Source organism: Puntigrus tetrazona, chromosome 2 (genome assembly GCF_018831695.1).
Source record: "Puntigrus tetrazona isolate hp1 chromosome 2, ASM1883169v1, whole genome shotgun sequence".
Taxonomy (NCBI): domain Eukaryota; kingdom Metazoa; phylum Chordata; class Actinopteri; order Cypriniformes; family Cyprinidae; genus Puntigrus; species Puntigrus tetrazona.
The window spans coordinates 8,910,463-8,930,197 of NC_056700.1; the positions used below are offsets into that span (position 1 = coordinate 8,910,463).

The 19,735-nt window shown below is 38.1% G+C and overlaps 1 protein-coding gene across 1 annotated transcript in view; it reads left to right on the forward strand.

Moving 5' to 3' along the window:
- Positions 1-18,848, forward strand: part of vav3b (vav 3 guanine nucleotide exchange factor b) — a 38,538-nt gene extending 19,690 nt beyond the window's left edge. The window contains 12 exon segments of the mRNA XM_043217443.1: positions 1,750-1,841; positions 2,320-2,342; positions 2,697-2,730; positions 7,191-7,321; positions 9,643-9,708; positions 10,164-10,198; positions 10,313-10,429; positions 11,049-11,136; positions 12,185-12,293; positions 15,844-15,924; positions 16,247-16,395; positions 17,610-18,848. Coding sequence (XP_043073378.1) covers positions 1,750-1,841; positions 2,320-2,342; positions 2,697-2,730; positions 7,191-7,321; positions 9,643-9,708; positions 10,164-10,198; positions 10,313-10,429; positions 11,049-11,136; positions 12,185-12,293; positions 15,844-15,924; positions 16,247-16,395; positions 17,610-17,651 — 967 coding nt within the window. The 3' untranslated portion in view covers positions 17,652-18,848.
- Positions 18,849-19,735: the final 887 nt, after the last annotated feature.

Consider the following 19,735-nt stretch of genomic DNA (forward strand, 5'->3'; position numbering starts at 1 on the left):
TTTGCACTTCTGAGACATTTTGTGTGCTGAAATAAGTTTAAAGGGCTCATGAACTGGGAAACCAAAATTCCCTTGATATTTTCACATATAATAGGTCAAAACACCCTGGAAGTTTCAGAACTCAAAACTTCTGTTCTGTTCTTGGTCTAAAAAAATAGCTTATATTGAAGGCAATCTGCCAGAGACGACAGCTTTTGGAATGTTCTACTCTACGATGCTAGAGGACTCATTCCCTTCTCAGGGAACCAGGGTTACTCACGTAACCTGAGACGTTCCCTTCCCAGGGAACTTCAAACTGAATCATCTAGAGGTTGCTATAGGGAACAGTATACCAATGCTGCCATGCTTAGGAGAGTGCATGCCAGACACCAAGGCGAGCACTAAGTGCGACTCTACCAAGGTTATGACACAATCCCCTTTGGCCAAAGGCCTGAGCTGCATACCTAACAAACTTAACCTGTTAAGGGCTGGGCTTGAGGAAGCCTGAACCCAGGGCAGAGCTTGAAGGCTTAGATTAAGAAACAATGAGATTTTTTACCCTTACACCAAATCAGTCTTTCTAGAAGCACCAATTTGATTCTCTATAAAAATGTGACGTCACATTACATAGGGTCAGGCCACAGGGGTTGATCGAAAGCTCTGCATTGCTGTCCTCTGTCCAATGTCTCATAAGCAATCCCTGTGCTCTGTGTTTGGATGAAACACTGAACTTAAAGACTTAAAGTTCTCCCATCATCTGAGCTGCTGAGGACACAGTGGGTTACTTCTATTTTTCAAGGTAATGCACCTTAAAATCACTGCTTTGTGAATGTCATGTCGATATAATGCTTAGTTTTTTTGTTTATGCCATATTTGTGTGTGTACTTTGGCTAGCACATGCATGCAGTTGCATGCAATGTTTAATGAACATCTTGTCAGTGTCAGTGTTCACGAGCTGTGAGATTCGCACAGAACACCGTGTGCAGGTGCTGAATTATTGTCATCACCTTTTACCCCGCTAGCAACAACCCTGGCCGCATACTTTGTGTAAAGTAATCAAATGTACAAAACAGTGCATATTCTTCACTGTGTAAATTGAATATAGATTTCTTCTTATTAAAGTAACAAACTACTGGCAACCACATATGTTTTCTTTCTCATCTGTTTGCTGTAACTTAAGACCTAAATTACTGTGTTCACGAGGATGCTTGCGTTTTGACGCATATAAGCGTCTGTGTTTAACAGTTCTGTGAGCACTGTATTGAAATGCCCGCACCTCTCTGAAAGCGTTCAGTCTCTCGGACAGCATGCACATATAACGATGTGAATTGTGAATGTGTAACCTTGACATTCGAAAAATTTTACCATTTAATTGCATCTAATGCTATCACCCCAACCCTGAGCTCCACGTACGTGCAAGATTGATTGCATCTTTATACGTAAATATAATCCTGAATGTAATGCGTTCATCATACAGTGTGGTCGTGTCTTTTCAAAAGACTTGGGTTAAATGAGAATCAATACTTTGCAGATTCACTCAGATTGTTTTGTTTGCACAAACTCTCCATGGAGGTGAGGATCTTTTAGGTTTTATTTGTTTGTGTTTCAAAAGTAAAAAAAAAAATGTTTTGGAACAACACAATTATAGCAGAATATAACTTTAAAGCTAAACTGAAAGCCAGAAAACTTTGTATTTCACAAGGTCTGTAATGTATGCTATGTGTAACTTAATGAAGTCAGCGCTGACCCCATGGTCCTTTTGCTCTTCAGGGGAATTTTTAACCAAGGCTACCTTTGTCCTAAATGCGGAAACGGGGCTCATAAGGGTTGTCTTGGAAAACTAGGAGCCTGCGGAAGGGCAGGTAATGGTCAGTAAAGAGCCTCTGCATTAACCCAGTTGGCATTTCACTGTTAAAAGAATTATATGTATTCCTGGAATTTATACCCAGATAATTTCAGATTCTTTTTCATGTCAGAGATTCATGGGTTTTGAGACATACTATAAATTTTTCAGTAGATGTTGTAATGAAACTGTCATACCATAGTCTGAAGGTAACACAGAGCATGAATATTCCTTTACCATAGGAAAAAAAGCTCATATTAATGTGTGTATAAAGCAAAAACAATAATAAAATAAACAAGTTTTAAAGTTTTAATTTTAAAGAAAAAAAGTGACTGTCCTCTTAGTATTTCACTCTAGACATAAAGCAAATAATTCTACTGCTAAGAGGTTTGTAATGCTCTAAACCTTAGACTAACGCCACAGACTTGTTATTTCTATATGTACAGCCTTTTTGCTGCCTTTACAATTTTTCTTTTTCTCCTTCATCATGATTTCAGGTGCTGCTGTCCAAAAACCAGAGGTAAAACCTGGCAAATTCATCTAAATCTAAATAGTTTGTCCATATAATACACTTCAAAGATGGTATTTCCAGACTGCAGAATAAAATGGTTTTCCTATATTGATATTTTATATAAGAGGAAAATTACTATATAATGCTGTCTGAAATATGTTTTATTTTCTTTTAAATGTATGTTCATTGTACTGACAGATTGCAGCCTTAAACAGAATCAATCTTAGATTGTTTCTTTGTGTCAGTGTAAATTCACTTTGACAATGTTTTACCAGTGTCGCAAAAGGCAGATAATAATAGCAGAGTGTGTTCATATTCCAGAGAATCTGTTAATGATATTCTCTCCCTTCTCTTATTTCAAAGAGAAAGACAACACCTAGGAAACAAGAAGACCAAGGTAGGTGTCTTTCTCTTCAGCATGCTTCCGTATATAGACTGTGAAGCTGTCAAGACTGGTGTAAAACTCTTTTATATGCTATTATTGTACCCATTTAACATGCTACACACAGTCTTTTGTTCCTCATCATCAACCTTATTGTTGTTCATATGAGGAGTTCGGTTGCTAATTGCTGCGAGCTCAGCGAGTAATTCTTTGAATTCAGATCCATGTGGCCGTCCCAAAACGCAGCGTATCATCAGAATGATGATGAGGATGAGGCATTATATCCATTATCATGCAATAATATTTGGGTAGTTAAAATACGTCTGGGGATATTTTTACAGTGTGCAATTTACTGCATCCAAAAGTACTTTAAACAGCAGCTATGACGTACACGCTTTTCTGACCTCTTATTATCATTGTTCACATTAATACATAATTGTTACTTTTTCAAATGCGCGTGTCACAGCGCAGGAGTGTTTTTTAAAGAAACAAAGCAAAGCACGAGTAGTCATAAAAATGGTGAGAGACTTAAAGAAAGTGTATTCATCTAAACCGTAATCTATAGTTTTAGAAAAAAAAAAACTAAACAAAACATGGATTTATTGTTTGCCAACTACACAACTATTGGCAGTGGCAGCTCCTTCCTGAACCTGTTTATAGGGTTACACCACCCCAAAAAGACAATTTTGTCATTGATCACTTAACCCCATGTCATTCCAAACGCATAAAAAAAAAAAAAAGCTTGGCACATTTGGCCTTGGAGCACAGTTTAAGATATTTTGGTTGAGTCCCATTGACTGCAAAAAAATAAAACTCTCAAGGTCCAGAAAAGAATGAAACGCATCGACAGAATAGTCCATTTACCATCAGTGGTTCAACCGTAAGGCTATGAAGCTACGAAAATACTTTTTGTAAGAAGAATAACTAACAAATTCGGCACCGTGTGTGTAGCAGTCCTCTCAAAAATTGATACACGCAACAGTGCCAAAACGATCAAATAAAGCTAGTTTTGTTTTCTTTCTGTACAAAATATCTTAAATTGTGTTTCGAAGATGAACAAAGCTTGTATGGGTTTGGAATAGGGGTAAGTGATTTAATTCCAAAATTTTCATAGTTTTTAATCCACAGAGCAACTGTTTAGCATTGTGTGACATATCTTTATTGTCTTGTCAAGGTAATAAATCCATATATTAAGAAGCAAAGTGAAAGAAAGTAAAGAATAAAAAAACGCAACACTTTTTATTGAACCGCATTACCGAATATTCTGTCTATCAGCAGTCGTATTGATTCCCAGAGCCATATCACAATCATACGCACAACTAAAACCAAAATGAGCAGTTAACTCAAAACATCACGGTGCTGGTAAGAATACAATTAAAGTAGTTCGGAAATAAAGTTGGATGGCAACCGTCTGCCGACCTTGTTATATGTTTTGTCATTCTCAGAAGAATTACTTGTAAACAGTGAGGAGAGATTCTCATTTTCCTCCAAAAACACTACCACATCATTTTATTTTCAGAATGGTGAAACTTCGTGCTCAGCTTAAACAAGTGCTGATTTTCAAAATTGCTGCCGTTCGGTTTTGCTCTTCTGGGACTAAATAACAATCCTGAACTGCTGAAGAGACTTTCACACGCTGCCGAGGAATGAGTGTCTTTATGTTGATGGGAAGAAGAAGTGGTCAAAACAGTATATTATAGAAACGGAACAAATTTACCTCGCTTATTTTATTGCTGTATAATTGGTTTGATAAATTGAATGATTTGACAGCGTTTTGACCAACGTGATGTTTTTAAGGAAGCTCAAGTGGGCTAAGAACTGAACTTATAGAAGCTCACAGTCGACGTTATTTCATTATCTCTAAAAAAAAAACAGCTCTTGCATATTTGGAGTTTTAATTGGAGCATTCACTTCTACTACGTTGTACCTCTCAGTAACAACACTGGATTAAGTTCTTGTATTGAGAAAGCGTGATTTAAACACATTTGTAAATGGTTTCTCCTGCACGACTAATGTTCACACCAGTTTCAGCAAGTTGAACATCATCTTTATTCAGGCAGCTGATAAACTGAAAAAAACAAGGCAAGCTAAACAAGACCTCTTCTTCCTCTCCAATATCATCCTCCGTTTCCTCACATGGTTGGTTGGTTTCGGGCTTTGAGAAAACTACTTGTATGTTATGGTATGAGAATTTTGTCATAAATTTGCCTCTCTTGGTGGACACCACATAAAACACCTGGGATGTCGAATATGTGTGATCCTTTTAGTTAGCTTCGGGCAAGAGCTGCTGAGCACCAGTCAAAGCTGCCAGGGTCAATTGAGTGGGCTGTAGTGGCAGGGAAACTCCTCTGTGCTGTCCGTTATTGCCACTGCTCTAGCATATTATTGTTTGCGATTCAGAAAACCCCAGCCTAAATTGTAATACTATTGTCTAATATTGCTGTTTTACTGTTTTTGACCCGAATGAATAGCTGTTAGAAAGCATAAGAGACTTCTGCTACACATACATGCGTATGACACTATACGTGGTGGTCACGTGCTTTTATACTGTACAGTATATCCTCCTGACTAACAAGAAATTTAGTGTTTTGTCATGTCAATACATTGTTTAAAACATTTTTGAATTAAAAAAAAGATTTTATTCATGTTATGCAATGTCCTTGTACATTTGAACTTTAAGAAGTCTTTTTTTTTATGGACAAAATAGATATGAAAAGGCAACAACTGTGGGATTAATGTTAAATCACAAATCAGTTTGATTTTATTTTACGGTTAGGTTACACCTATTAGTTGCTTATTATCATGCATATTGCTAGAATATTAGCCATTTATTAGTGCTAATTAAGCACATGGTTATACCTTATTCTACATCTCTAATCCTAACCAATACCTAAACTTAACAACTAAGCACTAACTATTAATAAGCAGCAAATTAAGAATTTATTGAGGGAAACGTCGTAGATAACAGTTAACAAGTGTTACCTATTCTAAAGTGGTGCTAAATTGTTTTATACCAAATTTTATATAAAGATGATATGACATGTAAAATATTTCATCATATAAAATGTATCTATATTCTAATTTGAATATTAATGTGTTTTTTACATCCCTAATACCCAAACCTAACAATTACCTAACTAATTATTAATAAGCAGCTAATTAGAATTTACTGAGGGAAAAGTCATAATTAATAGTCAGTAAGTGTCCCCTATTCTATAATGTTGCCATAATTTTTTCTCTATTAATTTGTTGTGTCTTCCAAAATGTATAATAAAAATGCTTTAAGTCCTGGTGTCCTCTAGAGTGGAATCAGTGTCCTGTTTCATAACAGAAGGTCATAATTTGATATGAAACAATTTGAAAATGATCCAGATTTAAATGATCATTACAAAATATTATCATATTCCCATAAGGATGTTACACTTGATTTGCTATATTAATGTCAATGCCCTGTTAAAAGACCAAGTAGAGGGAGTGGACATGGTGAAATGTCCAAACATTTGGTATCTCTGAAAAGCTTTGAATGTGCTCTTTACAGAACATCAACTTAAACATCTTGGAGAAACCGCTAAAACTTAATGCCTTCTAAAGAGGACAGAACTCAATAGCTGGCAGTCCGGAAAAAGCAAAGGCAAGAAGCTTAGTTCAGCAACAGAGGATGCAGATCAGTCTAGAGGCGCAGATCTCCATAAACCTCCCCAGTACATGTAAAACAACTGTTTTTACTACTACTTTAAGACCCGGGCACCTGGCAGTATTAAAAACAGCAAGTTTATAGATACTAGGAGCTGTTTTATGCTAGGACAAACCCCCAGCCTCTGTCTAAGGCTTCAGGGGTAGTTTATGTTGTTCCCCAGCCTTATTAACCGCTATACACTGAGGCTCTAGAGTAAGAAGATTTCTGTCATTGCTTAGTATCACTGCCTCTGATTTAGTGGATAGGGATGCGGAAACAACAATTGTTGCTCTGCGTCGTTTTGTTTGTCCTTTGTGAAAGAGAAAAGTGGACATTCGCTTTGGGTTTTGAAAGGCCACCCACTGAGCTCCAGCACAATGCGGTAGTGGAGCAAAAACAGTGGTTATATTGCTTGGAATTCATTTTATAAACTAACTCTAACTATAAACTATACTATAAACTATGAACTAGGAGGGTCTAATAGGTCTTTATTTTATCGTTTTCGTAAGACATCACCTGTAATCTTTTACGCAATTCCTCATTGCGCTGTATTTAATGTAAAGTTGTTCCCAAGCCGTTTGACGCATGTAATCTGAAGCCTTTAATTAAAAAATGAGTCGGACTTGATTAGTTTTCACTGCAAATTATTTGCTGACTGTGAAAATTGGCTGTTAAGTACCAAATATGAGAGAGCTGGTCAGCTAAAATCAAAACCTTTCAGAAGTGAAGTGGCTCAAAAACATGTTTTAGGGATCGTGCCAATATCGCTTTTATGTCACCTTTTTTTACATTTTTACAGGTTTGCCAAAAATGCTTGTCATCAGAGGCTATTTTGGGGTTCGCAGTCCTCCGGGCAGACCGCCGCTCAATGCTCAGATTGGTGATGTCATAGAGGTCATCTATGCCGATCCTCACAGCTCCTGGTGGGAGGTCAGATGAAGTACAGTAGTATTTAAACACCAACAGCGGAATTGTTTTCTGTGGTGTCATGGGACCCTGAAGCTTGATCACAGCATACATCAAAGCTAATAGGGCACACATAACCTTTTATGACATTTCAACCGAATGATAAATGAAATAACATGCATTTCCATAGCCGGCAGATTGTCAGCACATTTAGGTTAATTATACATTTAGATTGAACTTTTTTTGAAAATAAACGCATTTATTCTGCAAGGATTCATTAAATGGATAAAAATTGAGAGCAAAGACTTCTACGTTGTCGCGAAGGTTTTGAGTAAGTTTTATATAACTATAGATATTTATTGTTATTAGCTTATTTAAGAAACCGTTTGACAAAGTAATCGATTCTTAAATCTCACATCTCTATGTTTGAATAATATTTGCTTATTTTTGAGCAGACCTGCTAAAATAAATGCAAACAGCTTTAGTACAACTTTAGTTCAGAATACAAAATGACTGAAAACATGGTTTGCATGGCTTTAGTTTACGGTTACACCTATTAACATGCATATTTCTAGAATATTAGCCATTTATCAGTGCTAATTAAGCACATACTATTGCCTTAATCTACACAATTTTATTCTATCTCTCTAATCCTACCCAGTACCTAAACTTAACGACTACTTTACCAGCTATTAATAAGCAGCAAATTAACAATTTGAGGGAAAAGCCGTAGTTAATAGTTAACAAGTGTTACCTGTTCTAAAACCTATTCTTAACTATTCGAAAACATTCAGTTTTTCTCACATTGCTTTCTTATTTGAACTGTTACCTAAATGAGCTATCAGATATAGTGACTACAGAGCACAATCTTTGTTCAGGCATGTTTGGGCATTGCCGTTTTGTCTCTAGCTTATTGTCACAGACTGTTCCTGCGTTATTTATTTCTGGCTCGTGCCGGGCTGCTGTGGCTCTTTTTCTCAATGGTTTATGGTGGCACTAAAACCTCATCTTCCTCCTGGTGTTGCTCCAATCTGGCCGACGCGTCGCGAACAGCTCGGCGGGGAATAGACACTTAGCGAGATTTCCCATGCTTTATGCTGGGCCATTTCTGCCTGATAGCACACACCGAGCTAGAAAAAAAAAACCTACAGCTCAAAAATGGATGCCAAGAGATTCACCGAGCCAACAGACTGAGACAGGCAGCGGCTAGACGTGCGTGTCAGCCGTGGTTCTCCACGCACCAGGCAGGTCATAGAGGGGAGCGGGAAGCGCTGCTGTTGAATGATAATGCACATCACTGGTTTATTTTATCTTGTGTGAAACGACACTTAACTCTTAATAAGGCTACTAAATCTTCAGCGTCCCATGACACCAAAGAATGGAATTACAGAGCACTAAGCATCCATCTCCCATGTTACTGGAAGACAATTATCTCTGTCCCGTTGCCAGAACAGTGCAATCGATCACTGTAATTTAATTTGATCCTTTAGGCTGCCAACTGTTTACTCTAATGGGGTAATAAGTTTAATCTTTATCATACGCTTATCTGTGGCGTAACAAATATAAAGGGCTTTCAAAAGCTACGGAGAAACATTATTAAGCCGAATAAATCATGAATACAGTTCCAGTTTGGGGCTCCAATCTAATTTGGGGTAGAGGTGCATTTTTCTGAAATTCATTTCATACTTGTTAAAGATGATCTTAAAGGAGGTCGGGAAAGAAAAATATATATATTTAGAAGTATAGTTGTTTGAGAAAAGGCTCATTACACCCTCAGTCAAACCTTCAGTCAAACAAACTCGCAATCAATCATAGGCTGCTAAATTTTGGCATCTGGTTCCACCGCGTTCACAGCGCATTATAACCTCCCAGCTGTTGTTTCATACCGAGTCGGGGGGAATTGTCGGTTTTTATCCAAAAATATACAGATAATTGTGGCTGAAGCCATGCAAGAAATGAGCCTATTTTGAAAACTGGCATCCGGCCTGCGATTGCTCAATACAATCTATCGCACGAGGACATAATACAAAACTCGGGTCTAATGTAATTCATAAATCCAAATGTGCTCGGAGCAGCAATATCAAACAATGGCTTATTGGCGAGTGTCGTGATTCACGAGGTTCTGCCGTGGAAACTGTATGATTATTCAGCATTAGTTGATGCTTTCATTCTGATGCGTAACGGAGTTTAACCGTGGGTAGGGGCTGAACAGTAATTAACTGTGGCTCTAAATGAGATTCACTGCTTGTTGTGAGCTAATTGTCTTAGATTTATTAAAGCAAAGAGGAGGGGGAGCATCGCCTCAAGGCAAATATAATGCAATTAACATCCACACGTCTTGGCAGGGCAAAATACTGACAACGCAAGAGACTGGCTTCTTTCCAAGTGATGCAGTCAAACCCTGCCCATGTGTAAGTATGTGTATTTGTATGACTTGCATAATCATTTTAATGCTGTTGATTTCTATTAGTGTGAACTATATATAGTACATCGGCGGCCAAAAGTTTGGAATAAATGATTAATAAATGTGCTTGAAAATCTCTTATGCTCACCAAGGCTGCATTTATTTGATTATAAATACAGTAGTAATGTTCAGTGTAAGTGCAATTTAAAACAACTGTGTCTATTTTAACGTATCTGACAATGTAATATATTCCTGTAATTGCAAAGCTGTATTTTCAGCAGCCATTACCCCAGTCTTTAGTGTCAAGCGGTTCTTCAGGAATCATTCTCATATGCTTATTTGATTTTCAGTTAATTATCGGTAATGGTTTGTATTATGAGTGTTGAAAATGTATATCAATAATGAAAAACTTCAATGCGTTTAATTTGTATGCCATTTGTTTATAATGTTTCTCATCCTCAGGTACCAAGGACAGTCGACTATTCAGCTCAGCCCTGGTAAGGCTAACAACATTAACCTCAATATTCTCATGACACAAAATAACCCGCACGACTGCATCTGCATGTTGTTGTTTTGGTTTTAACCACATGCATTTTGGCTTCTGCGAGCAGGTTTGCCGGGCCCATGGAGAGGCACCACGCAGAGTCTGAGCTTGTGGAGAGAGAGAACAGCACCTACCTGGTGCGATACAGGAGCAGGGAGAGCAGAGAGTATGCTATCAGCATCAAGTAGGTCTAGCTATTATCCCATTTGAGCCAGCGCGTTTTTATTGTGCATAAAATTGGCAAGATAATCGTGAGGTCCTTGCACGAACGTCCTTTCGCATGCAAAGCTTAGATTTCTACTTGCGTTTCCCTCTATGCAACCCAATGCATTATGCATCATGGAATTTGCATAAACCTACTAATATGTAGCATAGATGTGGTCAGTGAGTGATCACATACATACTCACTGTGGGCTTTTAATAGTTGTGTGTCCCATGCTTAAACCAATCACAAGTCTTTGTCAGAGTATTTTATCCTCTAAATGTGTTGACTTGCGTTCAGGGACTGACAGCATTAGTCCACATCCTTAGGTTATAGTTCACAACAAGCTCACATTTCAGGTTGAAAGGGAATTGTGAATATTGATTGGTTAACACTCAACATCAGATCTTCTCCTACTCATTATAGTATAAAATCCGATATTTATATGGAATAGTTTACTTAAAAATGGAAATTCTGTCATCATTCACTCAATTTTTTACCTGACCTTTCCCTTTAACGCTCACTTACTCCATTAAAAGTGTTTTGAAAGTGGAAATATTGACAATCTTGGAATAGTTACATAATATCTCTGCGTCTGCAGGTACAACAATGATGTAAAGCACATTAAAATCCTCACCAAGGAGGGCAGCTTCTACATTGCTGAAAGCAGGACGTTCAAGACTGTTTTAGTAAGTGGGTTTGAGTTGCACGGAAGCAATGGTCTTCATCATCATTTGCTCTATTTATCATCGCCGTATGAATACATATGTAGGGTGCTATAATTTAGTGTCGCTAACTGTGCTGCGGAGACCTGAGCTTTTTTTATCGAAAAACCAGAACATGTGCTGATCTGCATATTTCTGTATTTCATTAGCATAATTAATAATGGGAGTCCAGCTACTATCCATCAGAGTCATCAATACTACTGCAAACTTCCCTACACTGTGGTGTCAGTGTGTACTGTAAGAAGGAAAGCTTTAATGTGTACAGTAGTACTGAATTATTATTAATTCATATATCATTGTACTCCAGGGTGTGTCAAAGAATAGTATCATCATGGTGCACATCCATAAAACAATGTATGTATGTTGTGAGAAGAAATTGTAGCTGAGATAAAATAAAGCACTGTTTCCCAACTACAGCTGTAATAAGGTAATGGGTAATAATGGAAATAATGAATTATCTCATAAAAATATAATAGCAAATTATTGTTAACAAAGTTCAGGAAGAACACGTTCAGCACAGGTGGAGGATATTCAGATAATTCACTTAATTAGCATGATAGCACATGTAAATATATATTTACCTCTTTCCCACAACAGTTTTTCTGGCATGCCTCACCACTTCCAATTATTCTTGCTTGGGGATATGGGGAGCTTTCTGGGTTTGGGCTATATTTTGAGCTTGGAGGCCTCCCCTCGGACACCACACAAAATGTGAATACTTGTTCGCTCAGTCTGACGACAGAAAAGCGAAATGTGAACTCGTGAAAATAATCGAAACGAAACACTAATAACATGCTATTTTTGTTTGTTTACCTGCATGTGATTTAACCATTAAGCAACAAAAAGAGAATTGTGAGAAACACGTGAATGCGTTGATGACTGTTAAAATATTAACTTAAAATTACAGAGGGGCTTCAAGTAAACATTTTAGTTAAAGATGTTCAGCTGGTAAAACATTTTGAGAAACCCTGAAGTAAGCATTTAAACTTGTGATTTTTTTTTTTCTGTTTAGGGACTGGTTGAGTATTATAAACAGCACTCTCTGAAAGAGGGTTTTCGTACTCTGGACACTACTTTGCAGGTGCCCTATAAAGAGCTTGGTAGTGGAGTCACACCTGCTGGTGAGTATTGTATACCTTGTTGAAATCACTATCACTATATGATAACATTAGTTCAGGCTGACAGTTGTTTTTTTTGATCCAAACCCCATATGTTGGTCTATATTCTCTGGTCTGGCTAGTCTTTTACATCATTCTTAATTTGACACACATTTTCATCTGTGGTTTGATGTAATTGTTGTACTGTGGCACGGAACATTGCAGTATATAGCAGTCTCCCCCTTTGCTGAGTTTTTCTTCTGCGACAGAGAAGTTCTGCATGTCAACTCAATAGGGCGCTTATTTGAAGATGACATTTGAATTTGAAAAAAAAAAATAATATTTGAAAGCTTCATTAAAAAACGTGGGTATGCTTGGATCGTGCCATGCCTGTAAGTTGGAAATGTCTGGAAACACAAATCAGATTTGATCGCTTTCAATTAATAGCCTGAAAAGATTTGATTTGCCTGCAGTCTCGGAGTATTTGGACTCGAGAATCAGACTTGGAATTTAATCATTAATGGACTTGGGAGGACTTGATTTGGATTTGTCTGAACTCTGAACTGAACTGTCCAAAATGTCCGTGTTTTTTTTTTGTTTTTGTTTTAGTTTTTTGCAACGATTTGCATTTCTATTAGTAACAGAAAAGCAAGTTCCAATCTCCCGGTTCGGGCTCATTGAGAACGATAGGTGTGCTCTCTGACCGGATTGCTGAATCGGTGGGTTGTTGACACGAGAACAGCTGCAATCAGATCATTCCGATTCGCAAATGAATTATTCATTGTAATTTGCGCTTAAGCAATTATAACTTATTCAACATGTTAATTGAAAACATCTTGTTTGCAAAAAAGAAATTGCTATCAAATCTCAGAGCAGGTGCCGATTTGAACAATTTCAAATAAATACACAATTTCTGTCATGAAACTTGGGACGACACAGTTCGGTTAACCGTTTGACAGCACTGGATATAATGCTCTGCAGTACACACTGCTGTAATTTATATCTAATCAAATAAATTCCCCTGCAGAATTTGAGTTTTTAGCAAAACATTAATTTGCGCTGACAATGCAGTTTGAAGAGTTGCGCCCAGTTGCGCATGCAGTAACACTAAAGTATCCAGCAGCGGGAATGTCTTCTAGGTGCCAACAGTGCAGTGATTTGTCGACCTTCAGCTTAAAATCGCAGTCAATGCGAATGGGTCTTCAGACAGGTCCTCTTTTAATGCCAGGAGGCATAGCTGGCTCTCAGGATGTGTTTTTAACTGGTGACTTTCTTATGCGTCCCGACAGCTCTCGGGCTCTTTTGATTAAATACAAAGGTAGGGTGAAAACATAGAGTGCATATACACGTGTTGCTTTCATAGCGTATAAACGTACATGTTTACTTCAGCTCTCGTTGCCCAAGATGGCTCCTCAAAGAGACAGACAGATGCTGTGAAGCGAGTCGTACGCACTCGGCACCTGGCAGCAGGAAAATGGCTGTTTGTGTCTGGCTCTGCAGCCGCTGCTGCAGGCGATGCGGCGAGAGAGAGAGAGAGAGAGAGAGAGGGAGGACTCGGCTAAACAAGACGCTGGCGCTGCGCTCAAGTAGCACCGGCAATCTCTCTGACATGACATGACAGTTTGCTTTGAGTTACAGGAAAAAGCCATGATGGATGCTAAGCTCCCCCTCACCTGTAGGGACTTTCCCGCTTTCCTCTCTCGCAGCTAAGAGAAAAAACAGTCCCTGCTCTGGAAAAAAAAAATGAAAGGGCAACTAGCGGAGATATAGAAAGGCAGCTTTATTGAACAGAGAGAGACGTGTCACATAGAAAAAAGCGTAGCGAGCGAATAGCGCTCTGTTGATAGAAAGAACAGGATACCTGGGATCGTGAATCGGGGATTTCGCTGTTCTGTTTGTCCTTTTTTCTTCAGCATCCTCGGCTTGTTAGAGGTGTTTACGTTCGACTGCCACTCTCGGTGACGCATCCTTTCACGAACCTCAGCAGAAAATCCGGGCCCTCGATGCATCCTGGGACAGCGCTCTCGCTGATGCGCCCCAAACCAAAACACACGCAAATACTCCGACAGATCATTCGGCGTGTGGGCGCTGACACGTCTGCAGGCGTCGAGTGCTTGGTAAACAAGTCGAAAACAAAGGGAGACATCAGGGTTGTGTTTGATAAGCTAATGCGAGGAACGTTATTTACTAGACAGCACATCGCTTTCGGTTCTGACTATGGGTGGTCGAAGTGCGATTGGCTGCACGATTTCTGCAGGTGATGTCTGAGCGACAGTGTCACAGGTAGAAAGTTGTTGGCTCATCGCCCACTGTTTCGTTCGCTCCCCCCCCCAAAGGAGATGCAAAGCAGGCAGGAAAACATATTGTGGATTTGACGTTTGCTAGTTTACATATTAGAAAGTGCTGGATGCTCAGATGGGCGTTCAGATGGTAACAGAACTCACGCTCCGTATGAACGCTATCACAGCTGCGTCAGTGACAGGGCCAGGAGCACACACTCATGTGTTCTTGGCAAAAGCCACCAGAACACCTAGAGAAAATGGTGCACAAAAAAATTGACGCTTAGGCGAATGGGTCGGCTATGTCATTTTCAGCCTGTATGTTTTTGGGTTTTTTTTGCATTATGCAGTTCATAAAAGTAGTCCATATGGCGTAAGCAGTCTACATTTTAGTTGTTTACTTCATCCTTTATACACCCTCATGTCATTTCAAACCAAACCCGCATTACTGACCTTCTTCTTCGTAACATGAAAGACGTATGTATTTTGAGATATATGCACGCATATTAAATACTATATATGCCTAAACAGTATTCTTTGGACCATCAGGTCACTAAAAAGTTTGCATACTCATACAGTTAATAATATTTCAATCATTAAAACATAACATAAAACATTGGTCATTTATTATTATTACTATTATTATTATTACACAACTGTATTTTTAACCGGTATTGATATATCTTTGTCTATATATGAGTTTATCCAGTATACCGTTGTTTAGTTTAGTTTTTTGTTTAGATTTTAAAAGATGCACTAAATTGATCATACATTTTGAAATGCATTTTAAATTGTTTTATGAATTAATTTAACACTTGTAACATCTTTCTAATCTTGTATAGAATCATCATCATAACAGAATTTCTTTGGGAAAAAAAATAAACTGGATGATTTCTTGAGGCCCTTAATAAAAAGTTAGCTTACTCCGTTGTTTAAATCTAAAGTGTGTTTATATTCATTCTTGAGGTCTAACAAACATGTGGTATGCATTTCCTTCCCATTTACTGTATGAAATTATATACCGAATTTGGCAGTATTATCGCACAGCCCTAGTCAAAAAACAAAAGTGGATATTATTGACTTTTCTGATTTATTTGATGTTTATTGAGACATTTTTTTCTTGTGACATCTTCTTGCGTGAATCTCAAGACCGACATATTTCGAGGAGACTTTCTCATTCGTCCAGCGCTGTGTGGAGTATTTGTTTATGTTTGTTTTGTTGAAAATGTCTCTGTTAAGATCTCTGGGTTTTTGTGTTCTTATTTTCTTTGCTCTGCCTCGGCTTGGATCCTAAGCTCCAGTGCTGTGTGGGCTTTCCGTTTTGAGTCCCACCAGCTACAGTTTTGTTCCTCCCTCCCCCTCACCCTTCTGGTCAGGTACAGCTATCAGCCACCTGTCTTATTCATTTCCCCCTCCAGCCATCTCAGTCTCTGCTCCCCGTGTTTGCTTCAGCTCTCTCTGTAGTGTGTGTGTGTGTGTGTGTGTGTGTGTGTGTGCTTTCTGAGAGCTGCAGAGAGAGCGGATCTGTCTCCACATTTTGTGTGCGAAAATGTCTGTGCATGATGCAACGCCGAAATGTCCAATCATCTTGTTGCACGTTCACATGTTTTGTCCTACTTGGCATGTCTTGTGGAGACAAGGGTGTCTCACTCCTTTGGTCTTTTTTTAACAACTTGTTATTGTCCTCTTCTTCCTCAGTTTTGACCCCGAGAGTGCTTGGCATTGCACTGGCACGATACGATTTCAGCTCCAGAGATACAAGGGAACTCTCTCTGCAGGTGGGCGACCTGGTGAAGATCTATATCAAGTGTGCCAGTGGATGGTGGAAAGGTGAAGTCAATGGCCAGGTCAGAAAAAACACTTATACACCATTATTATTTACTCAAAGCTCAAGAATGAAAGCGGTTCTCTGCAGGTTTTTGGTGCTTTCATGTTTGTTTAAATACTGTGAAGCTTTTCTTCCAACCTCGCGCTTCACGGAACTGAACTCTTGCCCTTCCATGCAAATCACAGTTCATGGTTTCTCAAAAGGGAAATGCTAGGCACCCTGCAGAAAAAAAGGTTGTCAGCACGCTAAATCCAGCTCTGTTCACACACAGATACGAAGAACTGACAACAGAATTATATAACCAGTATAGTATAGAAGAATGCATAAAAATGGCCAGTAATCAGTTATGTAGAGTTTTAAAATCTTGCATTAATAAATACTGTAAGAATGTTGTACGAGATACAAAATGGTTATACATTAAATCAGTAGTCAGATTACTTAAAAAAACAGAACCTTGATATATTGTCTTATTTGATTTTTGTAATATTTAATATTGACACTACTGTTCAAAAGTTGGAAAAATTAATTTTATTCAGCAAGGATGCATTCAATTGATCAAAAGCGAGAGTACATGCATTTATAATGGTAGAAAATATTCCTATTACAAATGAACACTGTTTTGAACATTCTTTGAAAAAATGTACCATGGTTTTCGCAAATATATAACACAACAACGCAACTGGATTCATCACTGCTAATAATTAGAAATGTTTCTGAAACACAAAGTGCTGGAGTAATAATTGCTGAAAATTCAGCTTTACCATCACAGGAATTAATTACTTAATTTATTAATGATATGGTCATGTATTTTAGGTCTATTAATTCAGAGTGTGTTATAATATATCAGTGGTACTCATGTTCATGGTAAAATATTTTTTTAAACATAGCAATATAGAGGTGTGAGACTATGACTGACATTTGAGATTGAAATTCGTTTTTTTTTTTAGCTGAGCATTTCCCTCCAATATAGCTGATCTCAACTCTCCAAGATGCCCGAATCTTTCCTCAAGCCTTATTACATTCGCTTTTCTTCATTTCATATGCTCAAGTGCGTTTCTAGGAGAGATGATTAACTGGAAGTGATGACAGAAGATGGCAGAATGACTCTTAATGATTCTCCTGCACATGTCATTATCAGATCTGTCCCACAAGAGCTCTCAAACTAGTCACGGAGAAGAACAGATACGCTCCGTTGGTCTTCAGTAATGTTTACTGATGCTTTTTATATTACAGGTGGGATGGTTCCCTTCAACTTATGTCGAGGAAGAGGAGTGATCAACGCAGGACGTTATCCTCTCTGTGATGCGACAGTGATTGGACAAGGAACGAAATGGCGACCGATGCGCCCTTATTTGAGCAAGGCACCACAAACACAGCAATTATCAGCCTCTTCTAATGGGATCCGGCAGTCTGCGGTTGAGACCTGCAGCGTGATGCATCCGAGGCCGTGTCGGCTTTGACTGTTTAATTAGTTATGAATGTCCCTCGCTGCTCCACATTCAGTCCAGACATCTCTTTCTCTCACTCTTTTCCTCCCTCTCACCCTGTCACCTCCTGAAATCTTCACACAGGGCCTGGGGCCCCCCTCTCTCTGCCTGTTTAAAATTTAAACTCCATTTCTGTGCCGTGCTGGACCTCCCATAAACTCAGGAGTGGCACGCAGGGAGAAAAGCCCTGAGCTGGCCGTTTTTTCCCTCCACCCGGCGACCTTTACGCGGTGCTTTCAGCTCACCTTGTGCTATAATTGATGATTTCATTCGCCCGTCTGACTCGGCAAAGTTTGGCTGGGGCCAGACGGAGAGCTGTGCTGTCACAAAGCCTTCCTCCTTGCCTCCTCCTCTTCAGCCCTGATAACACTTAGCGGCGCCGCTCTCTCAGGGCGCTCGGAGCGCTGCGCGGTGACAGGAGGCCTGCCGTTCAGTGCGATATCCATCTTAGCCGGCCTAACGCTCTGCTCTGTGATCAGTCATCGCTCTGTCTGTTTCTGAACCTCGGGTGATCCCAAGCAGAATGTTGGCACTGATTTTGGACTGAAGTCAATTTCTTCTCTTGTCATGCAACGGAACGAGTTGTTAATGCTGTGGTGTTTGGGGCACTAAGGCTCCTAGATACTGCGAAAAAAAATATTTGGCCTGTTACAAAAAATCTGCTAGGAAAAATACAAAATGCAATACCGTTCAAAAGTTTGACGCCAGTACGATTATATTAAGTAATAAATAAGTTTTTTAATCAGGGACACCAATAAATGCTGTTTTATTGAACTTTATTTTCATGTAAGAATCCTGAAAAAAATTTATTATAGTTTACACAAAATTCTTAATGTTTTCAGTATTGATAATAATTAGAAATTTTACAAATCCACGTAATAATTTATGAAGGATCGCACGATGCTGAAAACAAATAACTTTGTCATCACAGGAATGAATCACATTTGTCAGAGATATATATATATATATATATATATATATATATATATATATATATATATATATGTGTGTGTGTATATATGTGTGTGTGTGTGTGTGTGTGTGTATATATATATATATATATATATATATATATATATATATATATATATATATATATTATATACATTAGATATGATATGAATATATATGTTATAAATATAAATATATAAAAACTTACCTAAGAAAAAAAACTTACCAAGACGTTTGATATGGTATTGTGTATGTTGAAGACAGTTTCTCTGAAAATGAGTATTAATACTGTGTGACATTTTACTTCTCAGGTATGTTTATCTTATGAGGATTTGTTTATTTTTTTTAACTGCAAAACAAGATGAAAAACACTGATTATTGCACTGTAATAGATATATCAGCTCCCCTTGAATTTGAGAGAATTGTTCTCTTAGATGAACTTTCGTTTTAAAAAGTTTAGTAAGTTGTTTGGAAAGGAAGTTGCTCTGTACATGCACACACATTTGTTACAAGCTGCTCTTTTATTTTTTTGCTAAAATCTAGGTCATGTAGTGTTCATAATATAGATATTTGCATATTTAATTTTCACTGCTGTTATAATTGTTAAAGCACCTTCCATGCATTCTTGTTGTCTGGTTTTCTTCAGAATAAATATAAGTTATCACTTGTTTCACACGGTCTGGAGAGTGAATTTTGTATGGCTGTGTACAGGGTCCAAACATAATTTTTTGCCTTGTTTGCCAATGTTGTAAGAAAATTTACTGTATAAAAATGAATTTTTTTAAAGGCAATAAAAGTATTATGTACTACTAAATTTTTTAGTCAATTACAGTGGTATCATTATAGATGTTTTGTTTCCTTATATTCCTTGGATTTCTTTGTTTTCTTGAGTATTGGTAATATTGTTCCCCACATTGTAAG